General features: G+C 43.2%; 1 protein-coding gene across 1 annotated transcript in view; it reads left to right on the forward strand.

Annotated features, from left to right (window-relative positions):
* Window positions 1-21795, forward strand: part of COL22A1 (collagen type XXII alpha 1 chain) — a 266878-nt gene that overhangs the window by 45175 nt on the left and 199908 nt on the right. Inside the window, exons 5-9 of the mRNA XM_056112005.1 lie at window positions 924-1047; window positions 5955-6230; window positions 14457-14537; window positions 15665-15781; window positions 19091-19135. Coding sequence (XP_055967980.1) covers window positions 924-1047; window positions 5955-6230; window positions 14457-14537; window positions 15665-15781; window positions 19091-19135 — 643 coding nt within the window. The remainder of the gene's footprint in view (window positions 1-923; window positions 1048-5954; window positions 6231-14456; window positions 14538-15664; window positions 15782-19090; window positions 19136-21795) is intronic.

Here is a 21795-nt window from a genome sequence, read left to right on the forward strand (position 1 = left end):
GGCATTTGAAGAGGATGGGGGAAAACTCTTCCAAACTAGGGTCAGGCCCTACCATCTGCAGGGACCCAGAGTCCCATGAAGCAGAGAATGTGCTGCTGTACTGTTGCATAAGGGTCTGAAAGATAAGAGACTTAATTGGACCTTAAGAAGAATAAACAGCCATGGAGCACACACATACTAGGGGGAAAGGCAGCTCAGATAGAGAAGAGAGCACCAAATTAAGGGTGTTGGGAGGATCCTCCCAGGATGGGAGAAGCATGCTGAAAGTAGACTATAGACCAAACATGATTGCCACTCAATGCCTCTTTTGCAAACCACAACACCCAAAAGGAGAGAGAGAACAAAAGGGAATGCCCTGCCACAGAGGCAGGGTGGGATGGGGTGGATGGGGTGTGGGAGGGATACTGGGATCCTTGGTGGTGGGAAATGGGCACTGATGAAGTGATGGGTATTTGATCATTGATAATTGAAACCCAAACACAAAATTTGTAAGTCTACAGCTGTACCTCATGGTGTCTCACTAATAAAAATTAAAAAAAAATAAGAAGAAGAAACAGGCTAGGAGAGGTGAAGACTTGCTGAAAATGAGGTTACACCTGACCTTGGCTGTGGCAGTTTAGCATTTATCCTAGATTTTGTTGGAAAGAGTGATGGTGGGAAGAGGGAATAGACATGTATTTTGGGAGTGGATTGAAGGGGTATAGAGTTGGGGCTAAGGGGAGGGGAAATGAAGAGCCTATAATATAAAAATACTGAAAAGGTCCTAGTGAGGTTTTGGTTGAAAGAAAAAGCAATAAAAGCAGGGAGAGTTAGAATTTAGAGATATTTAGGAGGTCAAATTGGCTCAACTTCGTGACATCCAATGAGATGGCAGGCATCTTAGCTACTGATTTCCTCAACATGGTGTCTTCTGTCTCCCTTAGGGATGTTTTCCCAGAGGGCTTGCCTGATGAGTATGCCTTTGTCACAACCTTCCGGTTCCGGAAAGCATCTCGAAAAGAAGACTGGTACATCTGGCAGGTCATTGACCAGTATGGCATCCCACAGGTATGAGCCATGCCTTGTTTTGAGATGCCTCAGCTTTCTGTTCCATCTTGTGGGGTACCTCCACCATGTTTTTAAAATTTTTTATTTTTATGGGACACACGACAGAATTCAAGGGGTCACCCTGGTGGTGCTTGGGGAGCAGCTGGGTTCTATTGGGTGGTGTTTGTGTGTCTATGTGATCCTAAAGATCAAACTCAGGATCTGTATGTGCAAAGCATGGACTCCACATATTTGAGCTAGCCTCCTAGTGTCCCCTATTTTATCATGTTTTCTGTGTTGGAATTTGTATGGACCTAGTACATGGAGAATATGGAGTGAAGGCCCAGGGAAGCTCAGGAGAGTATCACATCATTGCTTTGATACTTGGGGTTGACAGGAGACATAACTGGGGAAATGACAGCTCATACTGATGGCACCTGTTTCTGAGCAACATGGATGGTATAATTTTGTGATATTGAGCTGCGCATCAGTTCCTATCTGGTCAAGGCCCTAACACACACTAGGTTTCTGAGTGTTAATTTTCTGAATTCTAATATGGAAAATATGACACCTATCTTGAATGATTGGATTTAAACATTAATAATGGCTTTTTAAAGCATCTTGTAGAGTGCCTGATCTATAGCTAAAACATTTTTCCATTATATATTTTTTGGGGGGTGGGGGGAGAAGGACATGCCCCACAGTGTTCAAGGTTTACTCCTGGCTCTCTGCTCAGGGATCACTCCTAGAGGTGCTCAGGGAAACATATGGGAGACTGGGGATATATCTCAATTGGCTGTGTGCAAGGAAAGTGCCTTGCCCACTGTGCTATGTCTACAATCCTCATTATGATTGTAGCACTGTCTTCCCGTTGTTCATCGATTTGCGCAGCAGGCACCAGTAGCTTCTCACAACAAATTATGAGACTTGTTGTTACTGTTTTTGGCATTATGATATTCTTAATTTTGCCCTAATTAAAATTCTGAAGCTCTATTTTGGTCCATCTCTGTGTGTTTTGACTTTTAGTTTCTAAGAAGGTTGAATATCTCATTAACACACAGATGAGGAAGGAGTCATCTTAAAACTGAATTCATTAGCACAATGTGTTGGTTTGAGATGCAAGTGATGTTTTTTTTGTTGTTGTTCTCTGCCAAGTTGCAATTTCTTTGTTCACATAGTTAATGGATCAATTCTTTATCTCTGTCCTTATTTACTCATGTCCTCCCTTGAAAAATGAATCTTACGATGACATTATTCACTTTCATCTGGAGAATGCTGAATATATTTTTATTTGGTGTCAAATAAAATTGAAATTGGCACGAACCATAAGATAGTAACAGCCAAACTCATAGGCTTCATTCTGAGAGACCTAGCTACCCCAGGCAGCAAACTCACTTTGCAAGCACTTCATGTTGCATGTAGGAGTTTATGGACACCAACACTGTAGGAGTTAGGGATTGCCTGAATATTTCACATAGCTTAACACATTTGTCCTTGTTCCAGTCCAGTTAATAGATTTTATGAAACTCTTATAAAGGAAAGATCTTTCTGTACCTAAGACACTTGTTTAGATTTCCATTGGAATTCAAAGAATTCGAGTTTGAATCCAGGTAGGTGAACTCCAAATCTGTCTTTCTACCATGCTCACCTGATTGTAGCCCTGTTAAATGAAATTTTGTTTGTTTTTGGACAATGTCTAGTAGTTCTCAGGACTTAAAAATGGCTCTACAACTAGGAACCACTCCTGAGGGTGCTCCAGGAGACCATATGGGATTCTGGGGATCAAACTGAGGCCGGTTGCACGTAAGGCAAGCATCCTACCCACTATGCTATTGCTCTCGCCCCTGTTGCATGGTTTTCCAGAGCACCTTCAGTCACACTGACAGGTCTACATTTAAGCCTGAGCTGTGGTATGAATTGGCTTCGCAATTAAGAACAGAGTAACTGGGATTCTTCTCCAGAGGACGTTTTTCTAAAGAGCATACTGTGTCCTTCCTCCACCTCCATGTGCAGTCACTCAGTTTTTGCCTCTCCAGTTTCTCAGGGTCTGGGACAGAGACTCAAGCCAGCATCGACATTCCTGTGGGCGAGCCTGCAACAGCCCCTGACCTGGATTCTTATCCTTTATGGCAGTAACAGATGCAACTTATCTGCCTCATGTCTTTCTGGCAGCATGATACTTGCGTTGAAATATTCAGAGAGCAGAGTTGAGTTTGCCTTGAAGAATCTTAAGGCTCCTTTTCAAAGAAACACCTGGTAGTCTAATTTCAGAGAGAAAAATTTGGTGGAGTGCTAGCCTCCCTGAGAGGGCACCTCAGTGCCTTGGGGAAATGCTGGCTAGACACGAGAAAAGGATCAAGTCTGGCTGATGACCCAGAAGCAGAAGAGTGTAGAAAAATTCTCACACACTCTTAGGTATTTCAAATCTAGTCATCTAGATTTTCATCTGGATTATTTCCTTTGGTATTGACCACCACCCTTGAAATTTATTGTTTTATTCTTGGAAGAAATATAAGGCATTGATCATTCCAGATATGATGTTCAAAGAGGTGGTGAGATGCCAGGTCAGTATAGGGACTTGTTATTTGGAAATAGATTCTGGGATATGATAGAAAGGGGGAAAGTAATGAGAACACCTAACTAAGGTAATCTATTGAAGTATTCAGGGAAATTATATTAACTCAGACAGATAGTTATGAAGAAATGATAAGTTTCACTGGAGGTCATCCCTATTTAATTTTGAAAGTAAATAAATCAACATGCTTTAGAATATGAGAACAAATGATCACATAATAACTCAATTTTGTGTTTATCAAAAAGGACTTCAATGCATTATTGTCTTTCTTGAACATTCTAATCAGTGTCAGCCACATACAAGGCAAATACCATATCTACGGTTCTACCTCTCTGGTCTGTGGAATCTATTTTGAAAAATTATGGCTTATATTTAATACTATATAAAAATTTACATATATTAATTCATATTATCATCCATATGACTATGGTGTGTGCAGTTACTGGTGTCATTTTATAAAACTATAGAGAGTTTAAATTGTTCAGGTCACATCGTTGAAATGTGACTTGCCAGTTTGGATGTAGCAGAAAAAAAAAAACAAAAAACAAAACCAGCCACCTAATTTAAAATGTGATTTAGTAAAATGTCTGGGATGAAAGAAGCTTATAAAGTTTGTCAATTGCCTCAAGCAGGCCCCAGTAACGTCTCCTTCGTCCTAGCCCTGAGATTTTTAAAAAAATGTGCCATATTCAAGACTCTTTCAGGGTTAGGAGAATGAGACCCATCATTGTGACGGTATTTGGCATATTGGGTACGCCACGGGGAGTTTTGCCAGACTCTGCCATGTGGGCAGGTTACATTCAGTAGCCTACCAGTTTGTCCAAAGTAAGAATGAGATAATAAGATGTCGCATGGCCGCGAATGCGGCTGCGCGCTTCCAGGAGCTGGATTTTATAGTCTCTGGATCTTGGCCATTGATGGGATTACACGGCGCCAGGGGGCCAGTTGGTGGGTGTGACCCTGCTCCTGGAAGAAAGAGGATCTGGGTGGAGGATGCTCAGCCCTGATCCGAGCAGGCTTGGAGATTTCAGCCCCGGGACCCGCATGCCTTTGTTCCTCTGCCAGTACCTTCATGCGTGTGGAGAGTGGTCTCAGCATGGTTGTGGCTGGTTCTGGAGGTCTTCGGCTGCTGGATCTCTGGTCAGGGTGGGGAGGGAAACTCAAAACGCCCCCCTCCAAAGGGCCCCGGCAAGCCAGGCGCGGGGGCAGGAGACTCTGCGCTGTTCTCTTCCAGGAGCTGGGTTTTATAGTCTCTGGATCTTATAAAGTAAAGGTAAGTATTTAGCAAACTAGGGGCCAAAGAGATTACACAATATGTAGAGATGTTGTAGCTGACCTGGGTTCATCCCTGGCACCCCATATTGTCCCTGAGTCTGCCAGAACTGATCCATGAGTGAAAGATCAGAAGTAAGCCCTGAGCACCACTCATGAGCCTCCCAAAAAACAAACAAACAAAAAGCATATTTTGACAAACTAGATATTGCGGTATGCTGGGACTAGTAATTATCATCTTGTGCTTGAACACCCGAAAGAGAGGAGAATGTTGTTCACTGAAGATGATCTGTTTTAGAATGTGGAGGGAAAGCTCCCTAAGTGTCTTGATCTTAGAATAATATAACCAAACAGAGAAGCACTGGAGCATGAAGAAATAATACCTTTGTCCTATCTCTTCCTGCCCTTTGGTTTCTAACCCACTGAGCTTTTCACAGACCAAACTAAAATGAAGATAAAATGAAGATAAAGAACATAGGAGTCAAAGGAAGAATCTTGAAAAAGCCATAAATTGGGGGCCTAGGGCTAAACAGAGAGGACTGGGATGCATCTGTTAAGGAAAAGAAAGACTAGCCTCTTTGATCAGGACACAAACAGGATCACTTGCTCATCCACTCAATAAAGACATTTTCTCTGCTTTATATTATGTACCCTACCATCATATATTCTACAGTAAAATGGGATGTCCCCAGACTGGTACCTGTCATCTTATCAGAAGGTAAGTCCTGTGTTGCTAATTCAGGGTGTTAAGAGACACTGAAGTCAGTTGAAATTTTGGATTCATCTCATAATTTAAGCCTTTTGGCACAAATTGCCATGTAGTCTCATAGCAAAAGTTCTCTAAGTGACATTGCCTCTTCAGAAAACAATTGATATCTGGCACTGGAATTAATATGTGAACTCACTTATCCCATTGAACTAGAAATCCTAGAGTGGTCTGTGAGATAATATTAACACTTCCAAGGTTATAGCCAGATAAGACTCAAACTATGAGGTGTGACCCAGAAGTGTCCCCTCCACACTTGTCCTCTTCCTGCTTGACACCACGAAGCTCAAGAAATCTCTTATCTTCTCCTCCCAGGTGTCTATTCGGCTGGATGGTGAGAACAAGGCGGTCGAGTACAATGCCGTGGGTGCCATGAAGGATGCTGTCAGAGTAGTCTTCCGTGGTTTCCGGGTCAACGACCTCTTTGACCGGGAGTGGCACAAGATTGCTCTCAGCGTCCAGGCCCAGAATGTCTCCCTCTACATTGACTGTGCACTGGTGGAGACACTGCCCATAGAGGAGAGGGAGAATATCGACATCCAGGGAAAGACAGTGATTGGCAAGCGCCTCTACGACAGTGTGCCCATCGATGTGAGTACTGGTGGGGACTTCTCTATTCAAGGCCTTTAGGTCACAGGCAGGAGCCAGGAGCCCCACCCCCTGCAATGCTCTCCAAGTCTATGAAATCATTTATCAAGTCCTTGCTGCATTACCTTGAAGGCAAGACCTGACTTAAAAAAAAATGTCAAATTGGAACTCAAAGTTTATCCTTACCCATGCATTCTTCGACTTCTTCAGTCATTCATTTATTATCCATTCAGTCAGTTATGGTTTATTTCTGATCGTAGTGGATTTATAAAACAAAGAATTTGAAAATCAGTGAAAGTCTTCCTAAATTTACTAGTTAGGAGTAATAACTGGCAGTGGCAATAATTAGTGGTTGCTGTCATCACTTTCAGTGTTTTTTTCTTCTTTATTCTTAATCGTCTTTCCTTCTTGTCTTTCCCATTTTATTTCCTTTCTTCCTTTCAAAAACTCCATTTTCACCTCTATTCAAACAGAGATACTCACAGACTCTGAGTGTTTATATACATCAAACACATCACATAGTGGTCTCTGTGTGTGAGTCCTCAAGCAGAAGCACAGCTCCCATTTTTCAGGAATTCGTGGAATCAGGATTCAAGGAAAGCTCTATTCAAAACCACTTCCATATTTATTGTGTATTCATAGACATATTTATTACTAACTCTTGTATTATTGGATATATAATCTTTATCTAAAAACATGTAAATGATATGCAGTTTTTAGATCTACATCTTATTTATTTTTATTTTTTGTTAATTCATAATCCTTTATTTTGTTATGTGTTTTTGTTCATTCTACTATAAGTGGATAGCTTCTGTTTCATGCATTTATTCAGTAAACCTTGAATTTTAAATATAGAGGCACAAATATGAGTATTTTTCCTCACAAGATAAAATGAGGGTAATTCTTGACTGTTAGGAATGAAATGCAGATCAGCGGAGAGAGTGTCATCAGGGCATATGACTGTGGATTCAAGGAATAGTTTTTATTTTACATGTTAAAAATATATGGATTTTTAACATTCCCAAATATTCTTAATATCTCAACAAAGAGATAGAACCTTAACGTGTCTACCAGCAATGTATGAAATTTGCAAAAATCAATGTGTTTTATTTTTATGTCTTTGCTCTTGGGCTGGAGCGATAGCACAGCGGTAGGGTGTTTGCCTTGCACACAGCCAGCCTGGCCGAGCCGGGCTCGATTCCTCCACCCTTCTCAGAGAGCCCGGCAAGCTACCGAGAGATCTCGCCTGCAAGTCAAAGCCTGGCAAGCTACCCGTGATGTATACATCAATATTGGATTGATGTATTCAATATGCCAAACACAGTAAAAACAAATCTCAAAATGGAGACATTACTGGGACCATCTGAGCAAATCAATGAACAACGGGAGGACAGTGCTACAGTGCTATTGTTCTGCTAATCTTATGGGTACAATGGCATCTATTATAGTTTCTATCTGCATTTTACTGATCCCCAGTGAACCTGGATCCTTCTCCTGTTGACTGAGTACTTGTTTTCCTCTTTGGTGAATGGCAATCTGCAGCATTTGTCTGTGTTTTAAAGTATACTGTTTAGGAGAACGGGACGGAGTATAGGGGGCTGGTGCTTGGCTTGCCTGCGGCTGGCCTGGGCTCTATCCCTGGATCCCCATATAGTTCCTCAAGCCCTGTTAGGAGTGATCCTTGTGTGCAGAACTAGAAATAAGCCTTGAGCACTGCTGGGTGTGGCCCACACCAATCCCCTAACCCCACTCACCAAAAACAAACAAAAACAAAAAAAAAACACCAAAATACAAGTATGCTATTTTTCTTCTCAATGATTTATAGGTAATCTTCATACATTTTTGCACACTTATTAATTATTCATTATAAATGTTAGAAACACAATTCCTGACTTGTAAAGCACAGATCATGGGGGGAAAAAAGGAACAAGTCTGAATACATCCAGATACAAGAAATAGTGCTGTCATGAAATACACCATAAACAAAGTCAGGAACACTTTTATTACTTGCTTTGCTAGATAAGCAATAAATTATTTATGCTGCCTGTATGCACACATCTCTTCACATGAAGACACAATGAGTTGGTCAGTAGCAGGAGGAAGAGCGAAGACCGGCAAGTGAGGGCAGGAGGGTCACAGGAATAGCAGCCTCTGAGTGGGTTCATCTCCTACCCATTCTAATGGCACAGGGAAGGTCACCCACTGTTTGTGCCCTTCAGACTTTGCTTGGTTGTTTAATTTCTGCCTGAAAATTTCTGCCTGGTTTCCATATATAGCTGCTAGAAAGGGGAAATAATATAATCGCTGTGGAATCAAATTAGGTAAAGGAAACACTAAAATCAAAACAAAGCTATGAGAAATCATTATTTAAACTGCTGCTACTTCTAAAGAATGATGCACATGCTCGGTGCTAAGAACTTTAGTGCCCTATCACCTGATTTCTGATGCCATCTTCCATTCAGTCTTTTTTTTTTTTCTTTTTGGATCACATCCGGCAATGCACAGGGTTTACTCTGCACTTAGGAATTATTCCTGGCAGTGCTCAGGGGACCATATGGGATGCGGGGAATCGAACCCGGGTCGGCCACGTGCAAGGCAAATGCCCTACCCGCTGTACTGTCACTCCAGCCCCTTCCATTGAGTCTTAGGAAGTTTAAGTACCAATCAAACTTCAGTTCACTGATGGAGAGAGGTGCACATACAAGAGAAGTTCAGTGACTCCGGTAAGATTATGCAGGCAGTCGATGGCCAAATGGGGGTTCCTGCCAATAATGCATCTTCAATGCCCATTTCTAAACTACACTTTGAGTAAGATAATAGATATCTGGACCTAAGTGAAGATAAAGCCCTGGTGTATTCATAGAATAAAGATTAGGGTAATCCCTTGAGTGTGTTTAACTTGTCTTAATCCTCCCAATCAGCTAGCTCTTCCTTTCCTGGTTTGGGTGGGGAGGTTCCTGCTCAGAATCAGAGCTCAGAAATTGAGCTTCTTCCCCCTAATAAGCCAGGCAGCCAGGCTGGCTCTACCTCCCCTGAATAGCCATCCCTGAAATAAATGCTTTGTGAGTCATAAGGAACTCAGAGAGAATCTTGTTCAGATTTCTTTTTCTTACACAGAAGAGGAAACGGAGACTCAAAAGGCAGTCATAGAAATGTTTAAAGATATGTAACAAGACTATATTCTGCTAACTCCTGTTCCAAAACATCAAGAAAGACTATGTTTGAGTGGAAAATCTCCTTAAAATAAGAAGTAACAATTTTTTTAATAGCAAAATATCCAAAAGCAAAATTATTTGGGAATCTACACTCCACTGTTGCCTTTTGATGCTCAGTTTTCTCAGCTGTAAAATAGCATCTAGCAGTGTTGAAGAAGATTAAAAGTCATATTGTATATGATATTCTTATAAAATACCCAGTTTATCATATGTTTTTAACAAATGCTAGCCACTATTGTCCTCTTCACACACAACATCACTACCATGATCTTCACATTATTATGGTGATGATATGAGGGTTTATAGGCAGGAAGAGAATTAGATCTCACATTCCCTCTCCCAGTTTCTAAATCTGTTCCTGACCTTGTTCTCTTCCTCTGCACCCCCTAGTCTAGTTGACCCCCTAGTCTCATGCTATGATCCCTCATTTGCACATTTTTAATGGCAGTCCTCTGGGAATATCCTTTGGGTTCTGGCTGAGAAACACTGCTCTAAGGGGCCCATCTGTGGTATCTATTTGAATGCTCAGCAGAAAATCAAGTGGAACATGGAATAGTGTGTGGATACCATCTCTCTTCACACAGCATGTGTGATATTGATGTAGTGGGTGCCCCACCTACATCATCCCAGATGCCACAATGCCTACTGCTAAGCTGCCACTGACATCCTGAGGAGTATCCCTCAGCCAAGAGAAAGGGTGGCATATGGAGTCCCCCGACTCCCTCACTTCTAAGTGTCCTAAGTCCTTTATTAGTCACTGGGTGTGGAGCACTCAGCTGGTTTAAACTACAATTGCCCATAGCACCAGTTTGCTAGATAATAACACTTTACTAGGCAACTTACTTTTCAACTATATGTCCCAAATAAAATAAAATGAAAACACCACTTTCACATGAATAAATATCTCTGAATCAGCTAAACTAAGATAAAGCCAAAGCCTGAGGTCTGTGACCTCATCCTTGCAAGAATGAAAATCAGACCTGGATCTGGGCTTATCCTAATTCCAGGGTTTCTGCATGTCCCGTTAATTTCCACACTGAGTTCAGAAAAGGGACACCACACTGCAATAAAGTGGTGGAAATCAGGGTCCATCAAGGGCAGGGCCCATAAGTTGCTGAGCCCATAACAGTGTACAGGAGTCTCAGAATGGCATTGAGGCAGGGGGACTTGGGGGATGGAATCCCTGATTGGGTGGAGGGATGATAGGAATGGAGACTGGAAAAATAGGAAATGATGAGAGTTTGCACAATCAGAAAGGGTCTCTTCTATATTCCAGCCAGATATTTTCACCCCATCTGGCACCGCCTCTGTCCTTGAAAATCAAGCTTTCCCTCCATCCATCCCTCTCCCTTCCCCTTTCTCCCTTCACTTTTATACCCCCACCCTCTCTTCCTTTTCTCCCCTCCTTCCCTTTCTCCTCCCTCCTCCCTTCTTTTCTTTCATCCTTCTTTGCATACTTTCTTCCTTCCCTCCCTCTCCTTCATTTTCTACTTCCTTTCTTTTAAGCCTAGATTTGATTAATTGATTACTTGGTTGTCTTTTTTGTAAGATTTATTTTTTATTGAATCTCAATGAATTTATAACATTAGTAAGCTTACTGGGCTGGAGCGATAGCACAGCAGGTATGGTGTTTACCTTGCATGTGGCTGACCCGGGTTTGATTCCTCCGCCCCTCTTGGAGAGCCCAGCAAGCTACCAAGAGTATCTTGCCCAGGAGGGGAGATGCATGTTGAAAGTAGACTATGGACTGAACATGTTTGCCACTCAATGCCTCTTTTGCAGACCACAACACCCAAAAGGAGAGAGAGAACACAGGGGATTGCCCTGCCACAGAGACAGGGGTGATGGGGGGATGGGGGTGGGAGGGATATTATCCATGGTGGTGGGAAATGGGCACTGGTGGAGGGATGGGTATCTGATCATTGTATAATTGAAACCAAAGCACAAAAAATTGTAAATCTACAACTGTAAAAAAAAATAAAATAAAATAAAGGGAAAAAAAAAAGTATCTTGCCCACATGGCAGAGCCTGGAAAGCCCCCCATGGCATATTCGATACGCCTAAAACAGTAACAACAAGTCTCACAATTTGTTGTGAGATGTTACTGTTGCCCGCTCGAGCAAATCGATGAACAACAGGAGGACAGTGACAGTGACAATGACAGTAAGCTTACTGTATATAGACTGAGAGAGCAGCATCTTTAGAGACCTCATTATACACACCACCAAAAGTCTAGTTTCCATCCATTTCTCTCCCTGCAACCATGCTAGATTGTTCAGCTTCTGAGAGAATGGGCGTCTGCCAATGAATCCTATCTTCAAAACAGGTCTGCTCACAAGAGCAGTTAGTATCTTGGCATTTCCTCTTATCTGTGGGCCAATGTTTCTAAAGGAAATAAAACAGACAGATTAAAAGAAAGTAATGTGTTGCCTGACCAAGTCAGTGAGGTCAGGAGCTACCATTACAGGGTTGCATCAGAGCCAGGACACCGATATCTAGCAGCTGACCACTACCATAGATTTCTGATGGTCTCTCAAGGGCAGCACAGATAAGTAAGGGAATGAATGAGATCAAATGCAATTTATATAAATGTTCAAAAAAATCAATATTTGACCCACCACTGCCTCAGTTCAAATTCCATATGATAATGTGTGTCATTGTCACATTTATTTATCCTACCATGAAATCCATGAATCTGGGGACACCTGCAACATGTAAACAATGGACAAGCGTCCCAGTGATAGAGCAAGAGACAAGACAGGAGAGCCTTACACAGGAGGAGAAACACACTTTAAAAAGTAAATAAAGAACTACATATTAAATGATGAGTATGGGGTGAGATGTATAGTTAAAAGTCATGTGGGTGACCCATGAGAGTGGCAGGAGGACCTGGGCATGGGTAGCAGAACAGAAGAAAGGTGAGAGAATCATCCTGGAAGGAGTATGTGTTAGGCATTGGGGTTGGCAGGGGCAAAGTAGGTGGCTACATCCAATAATCGCTATAAGCAGAGAGCCATCGAGGCAGAGGAGAGGCCCTGTGAATGACTCCTGAATGGAGATAGAGGTGTAGTGTGTTTTATGCTGCATGAAAAATTGTTTTCCTCCCACCAGAAGCATATCAGAACAAGTAGGCGAGGATACATTTATTTTCTCTTCTCTTCTCTCCTCTGACATTCTGGCAGTGGCTAAATTGGAGAGGGGGTAGGGGCACGGGATGGGATTCTTGTTAGGGTGTCTCCTAAGAGTGTGTCATCTCAAAGCTTGGGTGGGGCTTACCCAAGCTCATCCAGGTGACTATTGACAGCTTCTTGTGCGCTATTAAACTAAATTAGTCTTGTTGTTCTATTCTTTGGGTGTTAGAAGAAGCCCTGGTTCCTATTGCTGTAACTTCTACTCTATCTATCTTCTACTGTATCTATCTCTCCTACTCCCACCAGCCTCAGCGTTTGATGGAAGTAGAGTGAAGAAGTAGGGAGGGGGACGAAGGAAGGAAGAAAGCAGAGGGAAGAAGGAAGGGTAAGAGGTGAAATAAAAGAGAGAATTCCAGAGAGACATCGTTCTTCTTATAATCCATAAAACCTGATCTTGGAAATGATGTCATTTTTTTCTGGATTTTATTTATTAGAATTCAATCACTATATCTATCCTATACTCAAAGTTTAAAAAAATCAAGATTCTCTTTTGGGGGGAATATGTTTTTTTTCTTTTTTTCTTTTTTTTAAAATTTTTATTAGTGAGACAACATGAGGTACAGTTGTAGACTTACAAATTTTGTGCTTGTGAGTATGTTTTTTTTTCCTTTGTGAGTAGGTTTATTTCAACCTATAGGCTTTTATTAATTATCCCATCAGTACTGTCCTTTTATTTCCAAATCAGAGTGTTTTCACAAGCTGAAGTTGATAGTTTATTTACTATTTTGTTTTGTTTTGTTTCTGGTTTTGTTTTGAGTTATTCCCTCTCTCTCTTTTGTTAATTGAATCACCATGAGATACAGTGTTATAAAGCTGATCATGATCAGGTTTCCATCACACAGTGTTCCAACACCGATACCTCCACCAGTGTACATTTCCCACCACCAATGTCCTCAGTTTCCCTCCAGCCATCCTATCCCGAGCCTGTCTCTATGGGAGGCAAAGACCTTCTTTCTCTAGCTATCTCTTGTCTCTATATCTCTCTCTCTTTCTCTCTGTCTCTCTCTCTCCTCTTTGGAGCACTATGGTTTGAAATACAGATACTGAGAGGTTATGTTTTGAGATCAACTCGATGTTTGATAGTACTTCAGGATTTTTTCTAGAAAAGATTGCAATGGACATACACAGGAAACCATGACATTTCATGTAATTTGTGCCTGCCACAGCAGTGTACCAAGGCAAGGCAGTTGAGTCAGGTTCTGACCCAATAACCTGATCCTCGGGTGAAGCTGCAGGCCAGAGAGATGACCTGAGCTCTGAATTAAAGAACAAGTGTATGTGTGTGTGTGTGTGTGTGTGTATGTGTGTACCAGTGTGTATGTATATTCACGTTTGACTGCTACTATAGCTTCTTTACATTAATTGCTATTAAAGGTGAATATAGAAGCATATGTTTAGTTAATAAATTTATCCGCCCTTTGGAAATTGGAGCAGGCTCAGGGTAAGGTTGCACTCCACAATCAGCGTTTGTGGACGGTACATAGAAGAGTGCTGACATTCTCTTGGAAAAGTGAGGGATAGTAAGATGGGAGCAGAAGGATGTGCTGAGAACGAGTCACACACATTCACAGGAGGAGAAAATGATGGTCCAATCTGGATCAGCAAGCCTCCCTCCACACAGGCCTCTCACTTTAGAAGAGAGGAGGATAGGTGGAGGTGGCTTAGGGATCCCCACTAGCTCCATTTTTTTCTGAGGGAAGAGGATGACCTAGGTGATATGAAGAGGACCCTGGGGGGAGTGGGCCCTGATATCCAGGTAGGATTGTCTGCACACACAGGCCTTCTGGATTGCCAGCTCACTCTGCCCTCAATTCCCTTTCCAGTTTGATTTACAGCGAATCGTCATCTACTGTGACTCCCGGCATGCAGAACTGGAGACGTGTTGTGACATTCCCTCCGGCCCCGTAAGTAGGCCTTTCTGGGGGAGAGATAGATGGGAGGGAAGGGGAACCTGAGCTCCCTCAGGGAGTGCCATGTCTGTGACTTAGGGACAGGCAGTCATGTTGTGGGCTACTACCTGCCCTCAGAATGGGTTAGGTAGTAGCCATTGTATGGGCATCTGGTCTGTTTGGGAACAGCAGCATCTTGCAGGCTACTAGGAGAGTTGATGCCCCCTCACCTCAGGCTGCACCCAGAGGCTGGAGGCTAGGTGGTGAGGCCCAACTCCTGGAGAGAGAGGAGGCTGAGGCTCTGTGAGTCTCAGGGACATGCAATACTGACCGTCTCTGCTGCTTCTGCTCAGAGAGCAGAGGATGGGGCATATGGCCTGGAACCTGTGGGTGGCAAGCCAGGCCTTATCTGTGCATGCTGCTGTCACCTCTACTTCTTCTCCTGTCAGGTCTCTTCCTTTCTAAGTACTTGACCAAATCCTGATCCCGAGGCTGCTCTGTAGATAGGGCCAGTCATATCCTCTGCTTCTCAGTGGTGTAGGTTGATTCCCATGTGCAGTGCTGGGCACATCAAGTCCCCAGACACAGTAAGCGTTTCTGTCAGTATGACTCTGTCTCTGGGTCATTGTCCTGCATCGATGCACGTGTTACTGGAGATAGCAATTTAGGGGTGAGTGGTGCTGATAGTTGAGAATGAAGGACCTGAGAAGATAAAGGAGAAGGCTGATGGAGGTCATGTGTGTAAGTGAAGAAAATAAAGAAAGGAAAAGGATGTTGTAAGGGACCAAAATACTGAATACCCATTAGACCTGCTGGATGGGAGACACTGAACTAGGCTTTAATGTGCTGTTGACTAAACCCTTCTCTCCAAGTTAGGATGGAAATACCTGCCCCCATTCTACAGATGTAAACACGGAGAGACTCAGAGGTTAAGAAGCTCATACAAATGGCTGAGTAGCCAGCCCAGCTGCTGGGACTGGCTTAGCCAGGCTTCAGAATGCCAGGCCCTGAACCAGATGTGACTTGTCTTTCTTTCTTATGCTCATGGGTCCTCAAGGGTTGAGTGGAAACTCTGGTCTAGCTGACGTGGCAGGAGACAGTTCTGCCGAGGAGCAGATGCTGACCCACTGCCTTCCTTCCAGTGCCAGGTGACGGTGGTGACGGAACCTCCACCTCCTCCCCAGCAGCTTCCCACCTCTGCCAATGAACAGCTTGGATTTCTGAAGACCATCAACTGCTCCTGTCCAGCTGGACCAAAGGTACCATGAGCAGCCCTATCCCAGGTTCACGCCCGGAGCCACAGAGCTGAGCAGGATGGGGGTCACCAGAAACACCACCTTTCATGGACGTGGGGACTTCCCATCACAGACATGGTTGTGGAGGCTTGGCAAGCCTGGAACATGGATGAGTGCCCTTGGCTTCTCCTTTCTTATTTTTTATGCATGACTAGGACGTTTGCTCCTGAGATTTCACTCTACTGAATATTTTCCAGAAGTTAGTAATGCATTCCTGAGGCTCTACTGACTCCTGTTTGGGTCATCTTTACTCATACTCAATCCTTCCTTCACTTTGTTTCCTTTCATTACTGCAGTCTAAAATCAGAATGAGTAGACTTTATGTATGTATCTTGTTCTTAGTTATAAAAATGATTGTGTCTCTAGGGACTGGAGCAATAGCACAGCGGGTAGGGCATTTGCCTTGCATGAGGCCGACCCCGGTTCGATTCCTCCATCCCTCTCGGAGAGCTTGGCAAGCTACTGAGAGTATCCCATCCGCACGGCAGAGCCTGGAAAGCTCCCCGTGGCGTACTCAATATGCCAAAAACAGTGACAACAAGTTTCACAATGGAGACATTACTGGTGCCCGCTGGAGCAACTCGATAAACAATGGGAGGACAGTGCTACAGTGTGTCTCTAGGAGCACCACCATTACCATTCATTCACCTGGATGAAGTGTAACACACACTTTATCAATTCTGCCTTTTCTACAAGCATTTGACCCTTTTGATATGTTTTTCAGTACTTAACCAGAACAAACATAAATGAATACATAAGAATGAGGGGAAAGAATTGGAGTGATAGTATAGTAAATAAGTTCCTTGTTTTTCATGTAGCTGACTTTGCGTTGATCCCTCATACCATCTGTCACTCCCGAGCCTTGCCAGGAGTGATCCTTGAGTACAGATCCAGGAGGAAGCCCTGAGCACTTTTTACCAGATGTGCCCCCCCCCCCCAAAAAAAAGAGAAAAGAATGAGGAAAAGAAGAACCTTTCTGGAGGAAGGATGAGATTCTGCTGTTCTATATATCTCTGGGTCCTGGACCCCCATCATGGTTGCCAGCTAGGGATCATCATGCAGGAGGTGTTCAGCCTTAGTGAGAAACTCCGGAGTCGCACAAGGATGATTGTCTAGTTGGGATTCACAGGAGCAGACACAATTCAAGAATATCATAGCTGCCTTTCAGACAACTTGTCCTGGCATGCTCCTCTCCACCTTCCCCTCCTCCCTCTGTTCTCCATTACACTCTCCCTCCCTTCTTCTCCACTGATAGACAGAATCAGAACTTGGGGAAACTGAGAACCCCAAACAGCTACTAGTTGAGTGGAATGTTCAACTGGGGCCCAGCATGCTGAAGGGTCAATCAGAGCCAGCCTGTCCCCCTGCCACATGAGGGATTTGGGGTAGTTAAAGTAGCTGAGGCTTTTCTAGTCTGACACTCTGATTAGAAACGGGAATAGTTCGGGAAGGAGCCAAGTGTCTTCTCCTATTATCTGTCCAGGTGGTCTCAGCCTCTCTCCCCCCATAATCTATTGAACAGATTCTTGCCTGCAAATGGAATAGTAAAAGCAGCTGTCTTAATACAAATTCCTTTAATCCATGTTTTTTGGGAAGAATCCTAAATGAGATACTAAGTGAATTATGTGACTTGCATCATACTTCTGTCTCTGCCGAAGACTGTGTCATGGATGTGGGCCAGCACTAGTCCCGTCTTCTCCATGATTTTCCCAGAGACAGGAAGAACCCTGGATATGTCCTGCTGGCATTCCCTGAGGAAGGAAGTTCAGGATCAGATAGGTTCTGCCCTCCTTTGACCTCCTCTTTCCAGCTCAGTCCCTTGGTTCTCTACTCCTCTGTGTGTAACTTATGAATCTCCACCAAGTGCTCCTACCCTGTGTGCCACTGGTGGCTGTGAGAGGCCTCTCAGTTGCTTTCTGGCTTCATTGTTTCATCTTTTCCTCCTGGGAAGACAAGAGCTTCTTTGGGCTCTTTGGAGGAGTCCAGGGCTTTTTGCCTTGAATGGTATTTGTATATATGACTTCTGCTTGGTCCGTTTCCCCCCTCCTGCCCCTCTCTGCTTTATCACCTAATGCCTGCTTTTCCAATGCATTCTCAGCAAACTATTTTCTGAGCATATTATCTACATGTTATCTACATGATTTCCTCTCACCCTCCCTCCCTTCAACTCTGCTTTCCATGATCCACCATTCATTCATTCAGTAACTCAACACAGATTTGACCTAGAACACCATTGTCTCCTCCCTTTTCTCTCCATGTGCTTCCATCTACCATCAAAATGATCACACTGGATTTACAAAGTCTCCTTAGTCTCATATCATGATATTTTATATTCCACAAATGAATGCAGTCATTTTATGTCTATCCCTCTCTTTCTGATTCAGTCCACTTAGCATGATACTGAAACTAACACACAAGGTCAGTGGAGACAAGGGCCAGGAAGATTGCTCCATGTTTGGAAGCCTGCCTGATGAGCTGGGGGAGAAGGAAGCTGAGATAGAGAGGGGGTCACTAAGTCAATGATAGTTGGAGGGATTGCTTGGGATGGAAGATGTGTGCTGAAAGTAGATAAAGGACCAAACATGATGGCCTCTCATTATCTGTATTGCAAACCATAATACCCATAAGTAGAGACAGAGTAAAAAGGAAATTCTCATGGAGGAGGGGAGGGATACTGGGGACATTGGTGCTGGAAAATGTACACTGGTGGAGAGATGGTATTCGAAACATGAAAGCTTTGTAACTGTAGCTCAAGGTGGTTCAATTAAAAAAATTAAAAAATAAAATAAAACAAAAAATATAAATAAAAAATCTCCTTGTCTACTTATATAAGCTCCTAAATTCCATGTGGCATTGATTTAGTTTCCATTGCCACCTGTAATTTGGAAGCTTATGTCAGTACTTTTAGCTGCCAGTCAATAGCCTGGTATTAAATAATGGTTAAAGTGATGGATTAGTGGTTCAAGGCCTGAGATTTGGGTGAGTGGTTTGGGAATAGACAGGTGGGAGGAGGAATAGGGAACATATCTTCTCTCTTTCTTTGGAAGGACAAAGGTCATCATAATATTTTGCCACTTAAAATTCTCAGTCTCAGGACCAGAGTGTTGTTTGCCAGAACCCAGCATCTGGGAGACTCGCTGAGAATTTGAAGTTCAGACACTGAACTCTCCTCTCCAGCTTCTGGTCAGCAGTTGCTTGTGATCACATGGTGGATAAACAATTGGTGATGGGGGTGGGGTAAAAGCATAGTCTTATTTGTTTCTCTTTTTTTAGGGTGAAAAAGGCTTTGATGGTCCAGTGGGACTCCCTGGTCCAAAGGTAAGTGGTGAAGTTGGCCAAGGGGTACTTTTTAATTTTTTTTGGGGGGTCACACCTGGAAATGCACAGGGGTTACTCCTGGCTCTGCACTCAGGAGTTACTCCTGGCGGTGCTCAGGGGGACCATATGGAATGCTGGGAATCGAACCTGGGTCGGCTGCATGGAAAGCAAATGCCCTACCCGCTGTGCTATCTCTCCAGTCCCCCAAGGGGTACTTTTGAACCTAAGTGCCCTTTGCTATGCTCTTTATGGGAGAAAGAAAGCAGTGATATGGCTGATGACTGTTCCACTGTACTTTGCCTGGACACTGGCTTGTGGAAACCAAAACAGAAGAGAAAGTGGCATAAAGTTCAGAGTGTGAGTCTCGTCTCTGTTTGCTTCCACTTGTCTTGATCTGATATTTTGAGCAAGAATGAGTTAGATCCACAAGCACTTGCTCAAACCTTGTTTGTTCCACAAGCTTAACTCTCTGTGGTCAACTAAGTCTGCATCAGTCCCTTTGAGGTCTTTCATAAGCCAGAAATTTGGGAAGCCAAGACTTTAAGATTCCACTTGTTTAGAGTGCTTGTTCTAATTTTTAAATGCATGAAATTCTTTTTTACAAACTCTTTCCAAATTCCTGTTGCGCAAGTTAGGGGCTTCCCTGTAGGGTGGACATTGAGCAGCATCTCCTCTCTCCATTCTTTACCTGCTCTACAGCATAGGCAGAGCATCTCTCCTGTTTGACTCACAGATGGGTACTCGATCATTGTATAACTGAAACCCAAGCACAAAAATTTATAAGTCTACAACTGTACCTCATGGTGTTTCACTAATTAAAAAAACAAAAAGAAAAGTGAGCCTCTGAGAGATTCAAACTTAATTATTTCATGGACTGACTACTGGTACTGGAATGGAAGAGGGATTAAATGTAGTGTCCAAAGTGTCTCTTCCACTGCCTCGCTCCCTCCCCATCCTTCATAATTCCCCCTCTTTTCTTCTTTCTTTTCTATACCCCCGTCTCCTTCTCCCTTTCTACTCTAACCCCTCCTCTCCTCCACTCTTCTCCCTTCTCTGTCATGTTCTCCCCCTTTTCTGCTCTCCTTTTGACAGGTCTCATTCTGTCTCTGACATGGATTTTCTCTTCTGTTCTCTCTTTTTCCTTCCCCTTAACTCCTTTTCTTCTCTTATACTCCTTTTCTCTATGCTTCATTTCCCCTCTCCATATATTTCTCTCTTCTCCCTCTAGCCCTAGCATTTTTATCCTTGTATTCATTTATGTGCTCACAACCACTGAGTGCCCACTGAGGTCCCTTTGACTTTCTCTTCTCTTACTTTCTTTCATCATCTCCTCCTTCTTCCCTGTTCATATCTTCTCTGCTTCCATTCTGCTAGATCAGTGAACAGGAACATGCAGGTCATGACAAGCACATACTAGCACACACACACACACACAAACTACACCCATACCCCTCTACCACATACCACAACACAGTAGGACACAAAAACACACAACATCACCCATCCACAATATCCATACCATCACACACATTCAACATGCACCATTACACTCACACCTTAAACACATCACACATTATCACATACAAACAAAATGCATATAGCATCATACACGGGATATTACAGATATACTACACAGAAATGTTGTGCACCTACATGCATACACATGTACATGCTCACATACACACACACACACACACACACACTCTCACACACAGTGTCTATTCTGCTATGATCCTGGATGCTGAAGGAGAACAACTCAGGCATTTATGATGAAGGGTGGCCTAGGTACAATGTAGGGGTTACTTTCTTACTGTGTCCCACTGAGATGGAAGTTCAGCATTTGAACTGTCAAATCTGAAAAAAAAAGAGCAAACTGCATGAGCATTTATTGCCCTCATCATAGGAAATGTTTTCTTGAAGCAGAAGTTGTTCACACAGTACTGCCTGTCCCATGCTGTGGTCAAACAGATCCAGTGGTAGAAGGTGTAACCCTTGCACTAAGGCAGAAGGAGCACTAAGGAGGGAGATGAGAAAGACAGATCTGTACAGAGACAAGCTCCCAGATCGCTGATTTATAATCCTGGTTCTAAGCTGATTTTGATCAACTCAGATAATTACAGACCATCATTATGACTTTGAGTAAAGCTGGGGCAGTGGCTCAGAGGGTTGGTTCATAGGCTCTGCATACCAAGCTCTTGTATTTGATCCCTTATACACATAAGTCACCCACATGTTATCAGGTGTGATCTCTGAGCACTGTGTCAGGAGTAGCCCCCAGAGTACTGATGTGAGTGTCTAGAAAACAAAACAACAAACAAAAAACAAAAAGCCATGGCTTCCTGTAACTCTATATAAGTGTATATAGCTCAAATCATGTCAACAATTATGGTCCAATGTCTTCTGAGTGCCAGGACCCATACTAGATGCTGGGGCATAGCAGTAAATGACAAAGTTCTTCTTAGAATCTTGAGCCAGTGGAAAGTAAGACATTATCTTGAGGAGTGGAGTGCTCAGGGGCCTGAGAGGATGGCTAAAGTTACCCAATAAGAGTTTTAGGGTGTCTTCCTATGGGATGCCCTCTCTGCAGGGTGCAATGGGTTGAATGGTGCTGCCAGGACAAAGAAGGCCAAAAGAGAAATATCAGGCAGGGAAAAGCAAAA

Source organism: Sorex fumeus, unplaced genomic scaffold (assembly GCF_029834395.1).
Source record: "Sorex fumeus unplaced genomic scaffold, SorFum_2.1 ptg000002l, whole genome shotgun sequence".
Classification (NCBI taxonomy): domain Eukaryota; kingdom Metazoa; phylum Chordata; class Mammalia; order Eulipotyphla; family Soricidae; genus Sorex; species Sorex fumeus.